Source organism: Anguilla anguilla, chromosome 1 (assembly GCF_013347855.1).
Source record: "Anguilla anguilla isolate fAngAng1 chromosome 1, fAngAng1.pri, whole genome shotgun sequence".
In the NCBI taxonomy this organism is placed as follows: Eukaryota; Metazoa; Chordata; class Actinopteri; order Anguilliformes; family Anguillidae; genus Anguilla; species Anguilla anguilla.
This window is the reverse complement of record NC_049201.1, coordinates 32,058,399-32,078,529: the sequence shown is the minus strand read 5'-3', so window position 1 is coordinate 32,078,529 and position 20,131 is coordinate 32,058,399. Positions and strand designations below refer to the sequence as shown.

At 38.3% G+C, this 20,131-nt stretch overlaps 1 protein-coding gene across 2 annotated transcripts; it reads right to left on the bottom strand.

Annotated features, from left to right (window-relative positions):
- Positions 1-57: 57 nt before the first annotated feature.
- Positions 58-19,159, bottom strand: cenpo (centromere protein O). 2 transcript variants are annotated; one of them, XM_035430247.1, is made up of 6 exons: positions 18,816-19,159; positions 18,413-18,654; positions 17,959-18,121; positions 2,217-2,485; positions 1,092-1,257; positions 58-379 (listed from the first exon to the last, which is right to left on the bottom strand). In XM_035430247.1, exons 1-6 carry the CDS (start codon positions 18,844-18,846, stop codon positions 270-272), a joined length of 981 nt encoding a protein of 326 aa, XP_035286138.1. In that variant the 5' UTR covers positions 18,847-19,159; the 3' UTR covers positions 58-269. The 2 variants fall into 2 exon arrangements, with proteins under 2 accessions (XP_035286138.1, XP_035286148.1); XM_035430257.1 differs by having other exon boundaries at positions 18,491-18,654.
- Between the last annotated feature and the right edge of the window lie 972 nt (positions 19,160-20,131).

Sequence of the window (20,131 nt, the reverse complement as noted above, 5' to 3'; positions counted from 1 at the left end):
ATTATTTGTTAAATATCAAGATGCATAAAGATTATTTAAATGACAAAGAAAGACCTGTCAATGCATGAGATTCCTTTATTATTTTGTTGGAATACAGGAGTCAATAGATGCACAGCTGTAATCAAGCGCGAATGGGATGAACACCAGAAATATCTAGATGGTATGTAACAACCCAAAGCTGTAAAACCTCTTATGGCACAGATAGTAAGTAACATCACATGAAACAAATAAAACAGAAGATGGTAAAAGGGCCTTTGTATAGGCTAGGATTAGGCAATCAGCCCCTTCATCTTCAAAGCCTGGAATGCTTTGTGTGCTGGAGTGCACAGGAGCAGAGACTGGCTCTCCTTCCACCATGGTGTACTAGGCAGGTCCTGATCTGCAAGCATACATACAGGCATGAGACTTATTTATACTGAATGGAAAGACCAACAGCCATAAAAGTATTTGAATACAGAGCCTTGGCGACCTCCACAACTTTTACTATAAATGCACCTCAGTGTGCTTATAATACAGTCTTTTCTAATGCTCTGTAAGTTGCACCAAATAGACATTTTTAGTAAGGGTTCTGCAAATATCTGCACTACAAGGCCAAAAGTACATGGACACCTGACATCCAATTTCTCATCCAGAATTATGGGCATTAATATGAAGTTGGTCCACCATTTACTGGTATAACAACCTCCCTCTTCAGGTTTTATACTAAATGTTGGAGCATTGCTGCTAGGGATTTACTTCCATTCAGCCAGAAGTGCATTATGAGGTTGGGCACTGATGGAGCACAGAATCATCTAGAATGTGATTGTATGCTTTAGCATTAAGATTTGCCTTCACTGAAACGAAGGTGCTGAGCCCAAACCACGAAAAACAGACCCAGACCAAAGTCAATTATGTAAACAGAGACCTTAATGTAGCAATAATTGTTCCCTAATTTCACCCAAACTCAATTCAGTGATATCAGTTTAGATTCTGAGGTTTAGTAGCACAGTATTCTTCTTCTGGGTTTAGAGCAGTTATTAATCACCAACACCAAAAAATACATGTGAGGAACTGATTAATGATTTGCCCAAAGATTACCAAATGCACTGTACCTTCGGACTCTATGGTGACCTTGGTGGGCAGGTATCGAGAGAGGTCTGAGTACTCCAGCGTGCAGAGTATGGCTCTGCCATTCTCTCCGGCGTCCTTGCACATAAGAACAATGGTGTTAAAAAGCACGTTGCTCTCCATCACCTCCACTGAGCCCAGAAGAACTTCCTGAAATGTGACAAACGGAGACAGAGAGATGGATTAGTCCGCGACAAAGAGATGAGACAATTTTTCTCTTTTAGCCAGGGCTTCAGAAGTTTCCAAGCAAGTTAGGCAGCATGGTCCTGAAATGCAAAAATGAACAGAGGCAATAATCACTGCGAAGAAATCTGATTGCCATCTGCTTTCATCAGCAGTCGTGCTAGCCCATGATATGTAGCGTCTCTGGAATGCAAGGCATTTCAAAATCTGTGTTTTACACTGATTCACTTGCGTTCTGATAAAAATAACTATTTTCCCATGATATGCCAACACACAATTATAACACAATAAATGTATGGAATTCATAACTTTATTATTACTCGTAACAGAAGCGGGAACCTACAAATAATATTTTGGCGTTATGATCAAAACAAAAAAATTGCCACACAGGCTAATAATGTACAAAAAAACCCTAGGAGCAATTTGTTTTAATTTACGAATGTTGAGCAAGCTAGCGAGACATCTTGTTTTCAACTGTTCATTCAAATTAAGTGCTCTCTTTTTGAATCATGCAATGTTACCAATGGCTGTGTAAATATTATAATTAATAAACACAAATGTCAGACACAGAAAGACGACTGGCTCAAATAAACAGAAGCAATGATTTTGTTGTGGTTCATGTCTGGGTCATCGCCTGCTGTAATCTTAAAAAAAAGACCTAAAATAATTGTTTAAAGAATAGAGTGTATTTTTTAAAATATGCATTTTGCCTCTTTTTTCAGCATAAAAATGCAGAATCCTGCAATTACGCGACTGTCGTTTCATGCAAGTAACTTAAATTATAATCAATATATATATTTTTAATGAAATCAATCAATTCAGGGTGTTTAAGCTGCTTTTTATGAATACTGACAAGAAATATTGCATCACTGTAAGTTTAGAGACCTCAGTCAACCATGTAGCCCCCCCCACCCTTCACACGGTACCTGGATGAGGCAAACTTGTTGCCGGCGCCCAGCAAAAGCGTTGAGGTGGTCGCTGAGGGCACTGAGAAAGTCCATGAGGTCTGTCTGTAGGTGCACCTGGGCCAGCTTCTCCAGGGGAATGAATGGGGGGATGTTGTGACGGCAGATTTGTACAACGTGACCCAGGTCCAGCTCCAGGTTGTATGTCTCCAGGTAGAGGCCCTCAAAGGCGGTGGCTATGGAAATGTACACACCTTTGCCTCTGCCAGTCTCAGTCACATCGTAGCCACCTGAGAAGCAGAACAGTGACAGAGTAATTGTGCTTACATTGACACTGGCATCATTGTAATTTAAGTTTCTGTTGAATCCTCCTGGTTTGTTCTGGATTTTGTCAATCACATTTAAAACAATGTTCCCTTACACCAGGGGTGTCAGACTGCAGTTCAGGAGGGCTACAATACCTGCTGGTTTTTGGTTCTTTGGCTAGGGTCCAAAAACCTTATTTCAAAGACCAAGAGACCTCAGACTGAAAGGAAACCACAAAAAACCATAGACACCGCGGCCTTCCAGGACCCAAGTTTTGCAGCTACATTTTACACAAACAACGCTGCTTTATCGGTCTGATTTCATAGCCTGCAGTTGAGTGGAAATCCACTCTGAGTCCCTGTAGCTATAGCTTGACTAAGGGTTACACTCAAGAGCAACAAAAAAGTAACACAAACATTTTAACAGAAGCGGAACTAAACCAAACATGTGGTTGCAGAATGCTGCTGGTGTGTAGGCTGACAGGGCGATCATGTGAGGCCTTCATACTAGGGCTGGGCGATAAATCAATATTATCAATTATCGTGATAAGGTTTGCCACAATAATGGCGATAAAATCTTCAGCATGATTTCTGATACAATTCTGTCCATTTTCCTCTACCCACATTGTCATTACACACAGTGGCGGCTATGATCAGTTATAACATGCAGGCAAATGTTACATGAAAGGCTGATCATGTGCCACAAATAAGCCTACAGAACAGAAAACATCTGTAACTGGTGAGGAGTAAACACTTGTCAAGTCGATATTAAAATAATGAGTGAATACAAAAGCTGTAAAGAAGAGAGGAAGAGAGATCCACACTGTAAGCTTCAAGCATGAAGAAATCCGTCACCAGGTCCAAAAAAAGTGAGTGACTACAAGAGTAGCGTTCATTGCAAATAATGCCAGAGACCAGCGACAAAAAAAACAGCCAAGACAACAAATCTTTTCCACCATCAGAAACCATACCACCAGTTATAGCACATAAGGTTTCATTTTAAATGGGACATATCATGGAATTCACATATTGCAATATTTTCAGTGGTTTGTAGACTCTGCTGCAGCAGTGTGAGATCTGTAAAATAGTTTGGAAAGAGGTTTTATGTGGAGCTTTTTTTTTTATATCGAGTTTTTCACAATTTCTCTCTTGAAATGGGCAAATCTGAACAACAGGTATTTTCTATTTTCTACATAAAAAAAACTGACTGCACTTAATTCAACCATCTTTTACCTGCTAGTCCTCCATCCTCCCACCACCCAGCAAGTAGGGACCACCTACTCTTATGTAAACAACAGAGAAATGTTACAAATATTTACGCCAGCTGCCTACAATCTATCTGAGAAAAAATAATTAATAAATAAATGATTAAATAAATCAATTGGTGCATTTTATTTTTGGGCATGCCCCCATGCTCAGCTTAGCTAAAAGTATTTGTTTGCACAGGGCATTTCTCAGCGAGCAGATTTTCCTCCAAGTTAGTTTTTATTTATTTATTTATTTAACCTTTATTTACCCAGGGTAGGTTCGCTGAGCACAGATGCTATTTTGCAGCAACGCCCTGCTTCACACTCATACACATTCACACCTGGGAGCTGCCCAGAACAACCACAATACTCTATTGTTGGCCACTGAGCAGCTCCACTGGAGGGAGAGAACATATTTTAGTCAATTAACTCAGGGGATGATTAGGTGGCAAGTTTTTGCGAGAGCCAGATCTGGGATTTAGTCAGGACACCGGGGAACCCCTTACTCTTTGCGATAAGTGTCATGGGATCTTTAATGACCACAGTGAGTCAGGACCTCGGTTTAAACGTCTCATCTGAAAGACGGCATCTCCTACAGTACAGTGTCCCCATCACTGCACTGGGGCATATTTAACCAGAGGGAAGACTGCCTCCTGCTGGCCCACCAACACCACAGTACTAAAACCAGGTGTAGTTACAAATGTTTGAGACCTTACTGCAAACGTCCAGCCTGTAAGTTAGAGCCCCGCACCAGAATTGGGATGTTTAAACTGATGCAGGTGGGCAAAATAGAATAGTACATTAGTACATTGCTTATGTACGCAAAGACCATCTAGTTTGCAAATGGCATTCATTATCAAGAACGATGACAGCCTGGTTATTTTCTTTTCCAACTGCTATGACATACACAGTCCCTTAAATTTCAACTTTGTTAAATCATATTGACCAGTTTGAATTAAGATTTGTGAGTGAGGCCACAAATTCTGTTTTAAATGCATTTTAGAAATGCCTCCATGTAGGCCTATATTGCTGATGCAAATGTTATGTTAAACCATGTTGTTTCAGTCTTTTTGGCTCATTGTAACCATGCCTTTGGTTCTACAATAAGTATCCCTTACATTTAACCTACACATTTAAGTTGAATGACTAATCTCTCTATACAGTTGAGGCCAAGTGTTTACATACACCCTGGCTAAAGACATTCAAATCAATTTTTCACAAATTTCATGTTACCATATATTTCCTGTGTTAAGTCAATTAGGGTATCTACTTTATTTCCATAAGAGGTCATTGCAAAATAATAGCTAAGGCACGCAACCAGACATCTCTTGTCAGGGGGGCTAATAGAGTGTTACAGTGATAATGTCATTTTGTAGGCCAACCCGGAATTTTCCTCCACTATGGATACCCTCTGCAGATTACCAATACTTTTCTCCCATAGAGATTTCAATTTGTCATTTTCTGTTTCACGTTTTGTTCTACCAGATAAATTACACCCTTTAATATAACCAACTTATTAGAAAATTACTTTTCTAAAGCACTTTTTAAAGCATGTATCAGCTTGGGATACCCTCCAGACCAGTCGTGATCCAGTTTTATCAATGCACCATTGAGAGCATCCACATCTCATCTATAACTGTGGTTCAGCCAATCCTCTGCCTGCACAAAGGACAGACTACAGCGGATCATGCACACGGCAGAAAGGGAGACTGGCCAGAAACAGCTTTCAGTCAAGAAGCTGCATGACACCAGAGCCAGGAAGCAAGCTGGAAAGATTACCACTGACCGCACACACCTAGGCAATCACGTTTCGGAAACACCCCTTGGGAAAGCGGTACTGCTCCATGACAACTAGAGCCACATTTGGTTTCTCCACTCAATCACCAAAATAAAAAGATGAAGACACCCACCCCCCTCTCTGTCACTGTTAAATTGGTGAATTTACAATACATGTTGAATTTATATGTTGGATGGCACTGTTTGGATGGTCACACATTGTTTGTGCATGACCTGTTGCATGTGTGCATATGTTTGTGTATATTGTAGATGTTGCACATCTGAGTTGTCATTTCTTTTATACCAGTATTGTTGTATGCACTGAACTACCATGTTAAATTTCATTGTACCCTGTACATAGGGTAACCAAAGAAGTTCTGAATTCAGAACAGTGACAGATTGCTTTCCCCCCTCACTGGTTCCACCTACATGCTAATGATGCATTACTGACTGTATCTAGAACAAAACATAACTATTTAAAGTGAATGCAGTGTTCAATAGACAAAATATTGAACATTTAACAGATAGTTCTGTCTCTTGCATAAAGGAGTCTGGGGCCTCATTTATAAACATTTTTTAACTATAGATTTGATCTTAAGTGGAAATCAATGCACAAATTGAGATTCATAAAACTAGAAACTGACTTGAAAACATTCTTCTGTAAGCAAACTCGAGAATGCTTTTGAAATCCTTGTGGCTATGCAGCTGTACTGCAGTCTCAACACATTTTTTCTCTGACATTACATTATTTTGCCAAACCCTCACACACAGTATGTATGGAGGATTATTCAGCCCAAAATTAAAATCCAAATAGAAAATGGAAAATTACTTATTTTTTTATTGTAGAAGTTGGAATGATCATGCCATTATAAAATGTTGAAAATTAAAAGATAACAGAAAATTGACACTGAAATGTCAAATAGAAAACATGAAATGGAAAATTAAAAAATGAAACTGAAATCAGAAAACTAAAAGGGATAAAGTGTAAATGGAAAAAAAATATATATATTTTTTTTAATGAACATGGTCTCCAATATATCAAATAACCATTTTCCAATCAAATTTTCTTAACTCCCTTTTCCATCTCCCATTTTAAAGCTGTAGGTAAATGAGGGGTTGTGGCAAGCAGGGTGGGTCTCATTTTGAGCGCAGCAGCAGCAAGCAAGCTAAGGGTATAATTTGCATACTACACTCAGATTTGCTAACAAAAACAATGTTGTTCCACCGGACACCATTAATGAACAAGGAGACGCTTGCAAGAGGAAAAAGTAGGTAAAATGGCACAATGTCATACTTGGTAATGCACTTGCATATATGTTTTGTGAAAGGATATCTTGGGGTTTTTCAGGAAAAACGAGAGCCAGACTAGAATCCTTGTCCTCACTGCTTGCAATAAGCATTCACAGTCAGTGCACCAACTGCCTGGGCACCACCCTACACAGAATTTTTTTAGTTGCCTAAATGTGTGTGGCAGAGCAATGAACACAAAAGTTTATGTGCACTGCGCTTGTGTCCTGAGGAGTATTTTATGGTTCTTGGACACTCAGAGCCTAGAAAATTCCAGTTATTCAAATTGAGTTAATTGAGTCTGACACATTTTTAGCCAAGTCTGCTATTGTACTGAAGGTGTTCCAATCATAGGTCTTTGCCATTTACTAAGGATGCAAACAAATTGGCATTAAGGATGATGATAAATTATTATTTTGAAGATATTTTTTGAATACAATTGATTGATTGAAGATATGCAGTTGCATATGATGGATGTCGCTGTGTCTGTCTCAGTGCCACCTCTACCACCACCCCCACCGCCCCCCCCCCTCCAACTCCTTACCCTCCCTGTAGGACTACAATGGAAGTAAGCCTTTGCCTTTTTCGTCATCCTGGCTTTTCATTTTGGGAAGATCTGTTATCTCTTATTTAAATACGATGGTGTCAACACTTGCGTGTGTGGGCATGTGTTTCATATATTAGGAAGCGTTATCTTTTTTTGATCTGTGTCTTTCCTTGCAGTATGGAACAGCAGTGGAGAGTGCACAAGAAATTTCCCTATGGGACAATAAAATACAGCATTTTGTCAGCCTCTTTCCTTTTTTGTTGCAATTTTGACCATTGACCCAAAGAAAAAGCCTTAAAATTCAAATATGACATTTATCCTCATCTTGTACTACTCCTCGAATCAACAAATTTTCTGCATGGGTGAAAATGATAACTTATGGGATACAGCAGGTCTTTTTTCACTACTGGTGTGGGCATTATTTTATTTTTGACAGACTCTTTTTGATACTTTGGTGTCAGTTGGAATTTTATCTAAACAGATATAGGCCTAGTGTAGAATCATATCATTTCTAAGTAAATGTGATAGGTCAGTTATCACACCCATGGCTTTCAGGGGACTCCAAGTATTAATATATGAGGATTTATATAATATGTGGAGATAGGTCTGATACTGCATTGCATTAAGATTGGCGAGAGTAAAGAAGAGATATTCAGTTGAATACTGGAAAACATGCCTTTAAAGTGTCTCGGTAAGCCTATGCATAGAATGGTCATCTGTGGAAATAGACTGGCCAATTCTCCCTAAATGTTTTTCTCCATTCACCGCCTGTTGATCCCACCATGCATGTTTTGAAGGCTCACCCCTCATTTACAAAAAACTAAAACGGTTTGTGGCAAGTCACTCTCTCTCATGCAGTCAGAAGACATCACGTTGTCATTTATAAACATTATTATGATCTAACACTAATTATTTGACAGACCAGAAAGCCGCGAAGCGGCACACATTGCTCAGCACCAGCATGTTCTATTCACATTCGATGTTATTCACATTCAGTGCAATTTGCATACTGAACCGAATTTCTGGCAAGGACATTCAGACTCTGCCAGAAATGCAGTTCAGTATTCAAATTATACCCCTTTACTTACCTACAAAAAAGAAACTTTACAGCACTACAAAAGTTACTTGTGACTGCGACATTAGCATGCTACAGTGGTCACTGGTTTCAGATGACGTGTTCGCCGCCGCCGCAGCGGTTCTGCCGGCCAGAAGGAAATGGATGCGGGGTTCGGACAGTAGAGGGCAGCAGAGTGTAATATTTCCTCATAAGGACAGCTTGCACTATTCTGCATTGTACTTGACGTCACACCGCGTTGCATTTCAGGTCGATTCGCAATCATAAAATGAGTTTAGCTTTGTGATTTTAAGATAACATTAGTACTTGGGAAAAATAAAGCCCTAATACCAGCTGATATTGGGCTGGTATCAGCATAGAAGCCATTCAAATATTTGTATCGATCTGGTCACTCTCTTTTTTAAAAAATTATTACAACAGTTTGCAACATAAAACTCGTAAGACCCTAAAAGGGACTTCAAACCCGTTTTCGCGATTTTTCAGCACAGTTTATTTTTCACAATTGCATAAATGCTACTCAAATAACAAATACCTAACAGAAAATAACAGCTGTTTTCTTTAATACGAACCGAAGTCAATGGGTAATTATTTAAAAAATCTAACCTTTTTGTTATAATAAAAACCGAACATAATACCATACACTATAAAATCAAGAGTTAGTTCAGTTTATGTAATTGTAGGAAAATTTTGAGACTCCCCATGATTGAGATGACGTCACATGTTAAAGTTAGGGTATTCCCATCAATGTTGATCAAACGGTTTCCTCCAAACTCTCGATGCTGCATGATAAAAATATATCACATGTATAACTATACACTAATATAATCAATATTTAATCCAATAAACCTATATCAGTAGTTGCAGCTAAGCTTATGGAAACGCAAGAAACCACAGTGTACACTGTAGAAAAAAGCAAATGCAGAAGGCTTCAAAAAAACCATACTTACTCGGCAGAAAACTAACACTACATTATTGCCAAGTAAAAAGGCTAGAAGGCAAATATTTTTCCAAAACTAACACAACGCTATTGAAGTGCTAGAAGACAACATTTTTACAGTGACCCTTATGTAAACTGAATATATATAGAAAAGTACAGGAGGCTATAAATCCTGTAACTTGTAACCTATGCTTAAAGAAACATTACAGAATGAAGACTAAGATTTGTATAAAGGAAAGTTGGGGCAACAGTTCACAATAATGTTATCATCTAAAGAACAGAAAATCAGTGTGGTGCCAAAAAGGTCAGGTCGACCCAAGAGCAGGAAAATCTAAATCATTGTGGTGCCAAGAAGACCAGATGGCTGGTATTTTTAGAAATGTGTTAAGGGGAGTTGTGGGGTACATTTGTGTATAAAATGTATGTGAAACTGACAATCGAGGTTCAATTCTGCAGAGTAGATCCGGCTTTGTGCACCTGTGCAATAAAGTCTAACTTTTCTGAAGAGCTTGCTGCTGTGGTGTCTTTTCCCTCGTGAAGTAGTTTTCTACAAATTAATGATTGGACTTTGAATTCTGTCGGTTCCTAGACACGACAGTATGTTTAATATCATTCAGTAATATGAATAACCAATTGATTCTCGTTTTTCGATTTATGTTTTAAAATGAATATCGAACACCCATTAATTTCTTGCTTTTTAATTTCTGTTCCTGAAACGGTTGGCCAAAAACTACACATATCCTTTCTCCCCAATGATAGTTATTACTTGCCGAGGGAAGCAGCTAATTTTTTAACATTGTAGGCTATTAAAGGAAACAACTATTTTCTTATGTTCTGGAAAGTCAGCGATTCATATATTATTATTTGATTATACTGTAGCATTTATGCTATTATGGATTAAAAATAAACTGTCAAACTGTTTTCTGAAAAATCAGTTTGACCTCCCTAGGGGTATGCATCATCACACACTGGGAACTGGGAATAGAAAAGACGCATCTCCTTTTCACCGTAATTAAAACACCCATTTGTTAAACTAAAATGCTTTATACCACACTGCAGACATGATCTTAAGCCTACGTGACCATGACCGATAGATGGCCTAATGTAACACACTTCACCAATTTCTTTGATGACAGACTGTCCGATTTACGCCTCTAATTAGCTACTCATTTGCGAAACAGAAGGAACCTGCCGGGTGAACAGAGATTTCACTTGCTTTCTTACAAATCTTCGAGCAAATAGAAAATAAAAAATGTTTCTATAAGTCTTTACACAAATGTGATCGTTCAACATTTAAAAGGCTGTGTTTTTATTACTTCTGCTACTTCCCACAACAAGTTCATGCATATTATAAAACAGTAGTTTGTTGCAAAACTATTTTCTTGAAATAAAGCACACAGCTGGATCAATTCCAACAGTTGTATTTCTGAAATATAGCGTTTTTGTTATATAGGCGATAAGGGAGGTATTACCCTTTTAAAATCACTACACACGAGAATACACGTTTTCTTTAACCACTGCCCAGTGGCAGAGCTTGGATATTAGGACAGGCCCGTATTGGCACATCACACTTTGTTACAGAAATCTAGGCCTAACTCAAAGGCTATGACCACAGCAATCGCGCAGCAAGGCTATATCAGAAACAAGTCAGGCTACGGTGAAAATGGAGAATTCATGCTTAATACTTGTTTGTGATAGTTAATACTTGCCAGCTAGCCTACTAATTAAAACATTTTCATTGTTTTTAGGAGTTGGGTGAACGTATTGTAAGGGGGAAATGAGAAATTACTGTTTACATATTTACTCGCTTTTATATAACCTTAAGAAATCATTTAAAAATTTATTTTCTAACTGAGAATTATTTGGAATGCATAGCCCCTCCCGCGCATGTTCCTATTTTCCCCAGAAAACGGTATTTCTCCATTGTTTTTAGTCACTGTGACATGATAGCCTTGAAGAAGTCAGAATGTCTAAACAAGTCTGTACCTCAGAAATCCAATGTTTTTAACCAATCAGAGACAAGCTGCAAAACAGTTTGAGACAGACAGGCTTTGGGAAAGTTCCAGAACCCGCCTTTCACAAACTTTTAATTGTATAAAATGAATGGCTTTTCACCTGTTATGAGAGCTTTCATACAGACGTGTTGTGGCGCTGTGTGGATTCTCTTATTCGGCCGAATAAAGGTATCTGAACTGAATATTTTGTGTAAGTCTGTTGGACTCTTCTCGCCGACCGGGGGAAATTAAGGCAATTTCCACCACAGTATGAGTGTTAAACAAACTCAATAATATAGGCCAAGTCAGGATGACTTTAAATTTGAGGGCAGTTTACTGGAGTTTGGCTAGTCTTCACACCCCCACTGCCTGACAATAGCGAGGTGCTGATGCGGATGTGCGAATGTGTCTGTCTCTCCTCTGGCAGGCTATTTAGCAACTGAACGATCAAACATCAAACATTATCAGTGGAATAAACTATATTCACAGTGTAAGCTATAGTGCTACTGAGGATAAATTGACAATACATTTTCCCAAGACTTCTGGACCACAACAACCATAGTTTCAGAAACTGCTGTGCATAATGAAAACTATAATCACAAAAAATGGACAGACGAGGTTTTCCTTGGTTGTTAAATCAACTTGGATTTCTATATTAACTTCAATGAACAGCAAGCGCTTTTGCCCTGAAGTATGCGCAGTAGAGACGGTTTCCCCGTTACTTCCTAGGCTTCACCGCCTGGCCCCTCCTACCATCTCCAGTTCTTATGTACGCGAGACGGCCTGCGTACATCTTTGCTGGTCTCTCTTAAAAATGCCTCAAAAAAAAAAAAAAAACATCAGACAACGTTAGAGACAACGGTAATGAACCGACATTATCTACGCTCGCTTCCTTCATTTCCCCTTTAACCATGATCAAATACTCAAATGTTAAATAATGATGGTTTATTTAAATGATTCAGTCATTTCAATAATTGTCCATTCCCCTATTCGGTAAACGAGGAACTAGACGCTGGCAGGAGAGAAATGACTAGGGGAAATGTGCCTTGAATACATTCTAATTTAAAACAATTCACACAAAACCAAATAGCTAAAGCAGATCAATCTGGTGTGTGCTTATAATACATGTGTGATAAATGCTGTTTCTTTTCCATTAATCATTTGGTACAGGACTGAATTGTGCATATACAATTCTCAAATGACAACTAGCAGCAATGAACAAAAAGTTATTTACCGTGTTACATTTATGATGCGTTACATTTATATAAACTCTACCCTATATCCTAAGTGAAACTAACATGGATGACTTTAGACTGTGCTCACAATTATCTGACTATTATTAAGTTTCACAGTCTGACCATGAAGTTCGTTGAATAACCGTTTATAGATGTAAATGTCACTCAAATACACACAAAAATGTTACGGGTAACAAGCATGTCCCTATTTTCAGCTTATCTTTAAAATGTATTTTCCTTTCCTCTCCTTTCCCGTTAAAATAAGAGCGGCGATAACACTGTTCTACTTTGCTCGGGAGTGCCACAGTTGAAGTGTTAACTGCCAGATATGGTTTTGAGTGTTCACATTTGCCACCTGGTGGTGGTTTTGCGAACAAAAGTAGTTCCTGTAGAAATACAAAGAAAATGCATGCAAATTTGCCGCTGCCGGGAAGATCTCTCGCGGCAGAAGCGTCATCTGAAACCAGTGACCACTGTAACTACCTAATGTTAGCCAATTAAGAACCTATTGCTTGCTAGCTAGCAGAGTTAATGCAGTCAGCTATCCCACTCACAGTTCCTGCCTAGCAGGGTTGATGAACTGTTTTCATGGTTGTCTCCTGGAATACAAACATGAGCTAGGAAGACTTGTAACCTGCAACTAGCAAATGAGTGCCATTATTTCGACCAGCACTCGAACATTATTATTATTATTATTATTATTATTATTATTTTTTTTTTTTTTTTTTTAATAATTGGGCCAATATTCCTGAATTTTGATTAATTTCAATAGCTTGTAATATTACCATATAGTACGGATGGGTAAGCGTAATGGACTGATCAATTACTCATCAGGTACGTGCCTTCACAATCTTTTTTTTCTCATAAAGCCTAAGCATGTACATCTATGTTATAGCGAGGCTCCAATTATTTCATTATACAGTATGTAAAAAATAATAATAAACACATTAAAATAGGGGATATTTCATCTCATATGAACAAAATAGAGAAAACGTATAGTTTATTTTGATTGCAATATTAATTGCAATCAAAACAAACACGTTTTGATTGCAATTATGCTAAAAGTAGCTGATCCACAAATAAATGTTGCTGGTTTTTGCATTGCCTGTGGCTTGCATTTATTTGTGGATTTTTGAGATAATCCTCACGTCATGATTTGCAAATGGGTTTCTTTTTCTCCTCTGAGTACAGTCCAGCCAATCAAATTTTAAGACATCCTTTCGGTAACGCCAACATTACTCCGACCAATCACAGTATGTGTACACTTCAGGATAGTGTTGTGTAGCGCCAAGACAACCGCTTGGTTGGGAAGATTGCTGTAATGGCTCTCTCTTTGATCATCGAATAAAGCAATCAAACCGTGAACCAAAGTAAAAACAGATAATCTTACAGTATATTTGTACCATCCCATTAGATTTGGAGAGGTACTGGAAAAAGCTGTAATGTATGGTCAATGTGCCCTTAAAGGCATGCAGCACAACTACAATATTTAAATATTTAGCTTGCTTACTGTAGACCCAGCACAAACACTCAATTTAAAACATAACTACATACGAGGCCGATGTCATTATAATGCTGAAGGCACATTAGTCAGCCACAGCTTGACAAACACTAACATTAGCTAGCTAGCTACTGCTGGCTAAGTATGTCAGCAGGATGTTATTTGCAGAACTTAACTGTAGGACGTAACTTCAGCCAGGACTAAGCAAGCTAATTAAATACAAGTTGTAACTTGAAAACTGCAGACTGATGTCAATATTCTGCACCCTTTCACAGCATGATACTCAAGTGTTACAAGTTGGTACACTTGAGTATCATGCTGTAAAAGGGTGAACAATACTGACATCAGTCTGCAGTTTGCAAACTGGAACACCTGAGTAGCTAACAGTAGCCCCATCTCTAGTTGTTTTAAAATGAGTGTTTGTGCAGCGCCCACAGCAAGCAAGCGAACTAGTTAAACATAAGAAGTTGTGTTTCAAGTCTTTACGGGCAGCCATGCTGACCATACGTTACAGCTTTTTCATCAGCCTCTCTCCATATCTGGGAAAGTACAAAGATAAGATGATGTTGTTTCACTTTGGTTCACTTTTGCTACACAACACAATCCTGAAGTGTATACTTGCTGTGATTGCTCAGAGTAATGTGTCCATTAGCAAAAGGATGTCTTAAAATCTGATTGGCTGGACGAGAGTCAGCGGGGGGCAGACAAAAAAAAAACATATATATGGACTTCTTACAAACGTGCCACACAAACAAATGCAAGCGACAGGCAATGCACGAATGTGAACCAGTTGCTGTTTTTTGTGGATCAGCTACATTCCTTTGTGTATGTTACATTTATTTGTGGATCCGCTGCTTTTATTTGTGGATCACCAGCATTTATTTGTGGATTAGTTGTTTGTTTATTTTTGAATCAAATAATACCCCAACACAAATATCCCATACACGATAACACTTATGACCAAACACGTTTTTCTAGTAGCCTCTCTCAACCAGGTTACCTAAAATTCACTTTGGTTTTGAAGGTCCAGGAAATTGAAATCTGTGAATTCTTTGCCAATGTGTTGTTTTAATACTTTTCTGCATTTACCAACGACTGAAATTTTTTTAATGATGTGGAATCAAAGACTTTCTTTATTCTGGTATAATGTCCAGACTGCTCTATAGTCTAATGTTAGTGTACTGTAGCTCAGTGTTACAACGTTATTACAGAGTGAATGGTCTTCAGGTTTAACTACACCATGGTAAAGCCTTGTTTATGTTGCTTTCTTTTGTTTTGTCTGGCAGTGCAAGGTTACAACATGGGGCAAAATGCCCTAACTGTCTCTAACCTAGCTAGCGATGAGGAATGGTTTACATTAGAGCCCGACTGATGCCAGATTTGGGAGAGTCCTAGCCCACCGATTACCGATGTTTTGACCGATATTTCGTCAACATTTTCAAATCAATTTGAAAAACTTATATTTGATCAAAGTTTCTATATTTGAGAACATTTAACTTATAAGCAAACAAATAAAAATAAACACAAAAAGCACAAACACACTTTTTGATTGATAAAAAAATGTAAAAGATGATATTAAATTAAATATATATATTAACACCATCTTCAAGTGGTGTGAATTCAAAATAACTCCACACGTTGCTTTTACTCCTTTCTTTTCCAGCCATCTATAAAAAAATTAATTTAAAAAAACTCAGTTTTCCAGTTTCAAACATGTATTTTTATGAATATTATTATTATTGTTATTAATTTATTATTATTTCTTAGTATCTATTCTCAGTAAATGAATTATATTTTCTTATTTTATTCCTACTACATGATCTCAAAGAGTAAGACTATCTAGCGAGCTTCCCTGTCCATAAGAATTCGGTGGTAAAAAAAAACTACAATGCGCTCTGACGCGTGACTAGATGACACACACTCGCAATAACGCATTAGCTGTTGACATAGCCTCATTATTTCTTATTATTTATTCTCAGGAAGTTAAATGAATTATATTTTCTTATTTTATTCCTACTACATGATCTCAAAGAATAAGACTTTATCTGGTGGAGCTAATTAGTGAATCAAGTGTAACGTTAGATGAAGCTAAATTGACTGGATGAAATACGTAACGTGAGGCTTGTCCATAAGAATTCGGTGGTGAAAAAAAACTACAATGCGCTTTCGTGCAGGTTACCCGGGCTAAATGTTGGTTGATTCACTTCTCCTACAGCAATCCTTCTCTCATGTTATCACAACAAAGCTAGATAACATGGCTTAAAATGATCCACATTAGAAGTGTTTTATCGGCGTTTTTACTGTCTGGCTAGCTTGCTACGATGACGCGTGACTAGATGACACACTCGCTTGCAATAACGCGTTGGCTATTGACACAGCATCATATAGTAGCTAATATCATTATCTCAGATTTAAAAAAACAAATGTGTGATGCATTCAATCACCATTTTATTTTGGCTGGTTATTTATTTGAGAATACAGCGATGTCCTCTAGAAATGTAGATCCTACGCTGCTTATGTGCTCACTGCCACTTCATAAAGGCTTGCTAGCCAGCTAGCTTGCTAAAGTGAACCAAATACGTTAGGTAGCTCGCTCGCTTGATAATGACGATTGATAAACATAGTGGTCGTATAAACGCATTTAATTAAAAACTTTCACTAAATATACATACATTTATTGCGGCAATGGAATATGTGCAGACAAGTCTTGCAGTGGAGAATATTGGATGAGGTACGAGTGACAAACGTCTTATTAGGCCTACAGAAGTAGCGCGTCAGCTGCTTCAGTTCACACTTGTATTAGAGCTCCCTCTACTGGATAATTCTAGTAAATAGCAATTACAACGTTCGAACAGACAAGTACAGATAAATAATCAATGTTTTTTTGTTTATTATACTTATTTAAAAATCGTGACACATCGGCTGCATAACTGCCGATCCCGATGTCGTCAAAAAAGTCAAATAATGGCCGATATATCAGCCAAACCAATATATCGGTCAGGCTCTAGTTTACATATGGAGTGTGGCGCAGTGGGCAAGGAACTGCGCTTGTAACCGAAAGGTCGCAGGTTCGAATCCCGGGTAAGGACACTGCCGTTGTACCCTTGAGCAAGGTACTTAACCTGCATTGCTTCAGTATATATCCAGCTGTATAAATGGATACAATGTAAAGTGCTAAGTAAAAGTTGTGTAAGTCGCTCTGGATAAGAGCGTCTGCTAAATGCCTATAATGTAAATGTAATGTAATGTAATATGACGTGTCTTACGGATCTGACTGTCAATGAGCACAAAATACACGCCCACCATGTCCTTGTCTGCTAAACAGGTCACAATAATCTAATAGTGTTTATTATAATTTAATGGATATAATTGGGTTGAAAACTTGAAAGAAATATTAAGTAGACAATCAGTTTTCACTTCTGGGGAATATAACCATAATTTGAACCCAGAGTCCTGGACCTTTAAGTCACTGTCTGGAGTTCATAAGCTTGTTCACCTGCATACAATTCTAGGATGATTTGTGATTTATAAATGGATCATGCATATAAAGTATGCATATGGACATTTTATAAATAGGTCGTAGGAACATTTTAGGAAACGACTGTATGCTCACATTTAGGATGAATAAGATGATTTTTATAAACGAGGCCCCTGGACTCTTTGGCCAATAAATGATTATATAAATCAGTTTGCTAAACATTAAAAACCAGCAGATATTGTGGTTCTAAGGGACATAAGTCTGTCAACCTTGTTTTGGAAGTAAACAGGCTCAGCTTGCAGGGCAGGAGGCTGCACAAGTTACTCTCCAATTTACATAATCACCCATGCTAGTGAAGCCTTTGTAAGAGGAGTTTGGTACCGATGAAGTGATGGGCCTGCAGAAGGTCTTTCACTTGAGTCCTCCTGGCCACCAGAAAAGAAAGCTGGGACTGCGCAGTCCTTGAACTACCCCCTGCATTGATATCATCTTCATTGCAATCCACGTTTCTTTGGTCAGCTACAGCCTTTAGATGTTGAAGGGACTGGAATAAGCACAAAAAAATACATAAAATTCTAAAATGTATTTGAAATTTTAAAATGAAAAATACATGGACTAAATGATAGAACATCAACTGTATGGTATAGACACAAAGATGAGGCTGCCATCTGAATGTCAATAATGTAGTGGAATAGCCTACATGAAATTAGGGCAAAAGGGCATTTTTGGATGTATATCGTTGGGAGAAATTAACCAGGACGCACTCCTGGACAACCTGAATATTAGAGAACAAAATGCTGGGCTAGATACTACGTAATTTTTGTTGTGATCTTACATTAAATGTCGTCCGCACAGCAAACATTACGCTGGGTCGCATGTTATAACCAGAAACTGCTCCCCACGCTCCTCTCACCATGTTGGTCTTCGCTCTGGCTTTGAGCATATCTCTGTGCGCCCTCAGTTTCTCCACCATGATTCGGAGGTCATCCACTCGGCTCTGCTGTTGCAAACATAGCTGCTGCCGCCCGGAAAGCGCCAACGCCTCCACCTCCAGTACGTTCAGGTGTTTCAGCACACCTGAGGACACCACCAGTCATATGTGCTCCGTTTGTTAACTATGCAATGTTAAGCAATTCTTTCGTGTCGTATGTGTCCACTATAGCTAAATTAATTAATGAGACGTTATTCTCTAATGAATAGCAAGCATGCCATATTTGGTCTCATTAAAAAACGCTTACCTTCTCCGAGACATTCTCGAGCGTCCTCCATTGGCTTATTTTGTACTTCGACGTTCGGATAATTCCAACGTCGAATGTTAAGAACACTTCATATACAAACGAATAGCTATCCAGCCAATTATTTTGGGTTCTCGATGTTTCCTCTGCCTCAAATAAACGTCTGATTAAACTTCACATGTCCTAGTTAGGTAGTTAAAGCAAAGCAAAGCAAAGCAAAACAAAGCACGATAGAAATAACAATGGAAATAATGCGAAGAGTTATTGCCGTTTCTTATAAAACAAATAATTGCAAACTTTGTATCCACCATTTTAAAGAATTCGCGCTTCGATGTGAAACTAGCGAATTAACTTCCCGTGTAACTCAACGAGCTAGAATTTCAAAATAAAAGCACAGTCTCTCAGCATTGTCACTATTTTAAAACAGTTAAAAGTGTGTCGATGTAACGAGACATATTTAAATAAAAATGAGGTATTACTGGCAAAATAATGATATCTCAAACTAAAGCTGTTTATTATGGATATTTGGCAGATAGTAAAATGCATCATTTACTATTCGGCATACCATTTTAATAATTAGGGTTCCACTGTGAACCAGGGATCTGTCAGTATCACAAGTATTATGAACCTAAGTCGTGACTCGATCACAACGAAAATAAGGGACAGTTTTGCTTGACAACGGTAAAATATGCCCAAACGGCTGCAGAAGAATATTTCAATTCCAGGTGATTAAATCTATAAAAATCAATAAATACAAAAGTAACAATATATAGTCATTGTTGGTAACCCGTTGTATATAAGTGGAATAAACCCCTCCGGGCTGTCCCGGTTATTAGAAAATAATGTAGGCTACTTCGGTGGTAGTATGGAGTAACAGAAGAAATCATAGGACAGATGGACCGACGACAACGTCGCTTTTTCATACGTCAGTGGGCTAATTTGCCTAATCTTCGCGGGACTTTAGACCGTGGTGGAAACGCAGACAACAATGGGCTGAAGGAACCTTTTAGTTCCTTGAAAAGTAGTTCCTGGGACTAAAAGTTCTGGGTACTTTTGGTGGAAACGCGGCTTTAGTCCTGTATACCTGGGATATTCTCCATTAGGAGCATTTATTTTTCTGTTTGTTTACTTTGTCCCCTTCCTCTAGTCATTCGAGACCTTGTGGTTACTCCACCCTGTGTGGATGGCTTTCCGATCCCCGTTCAGTCACGTCTACGAACCCCCCTCCCTCACACTGGGTGTATACCAGCCAAAAGATCTATTGTTGTCGTATGATATTAATTACACTGGTATGAACAGAAGAATTTACGATAATCTCA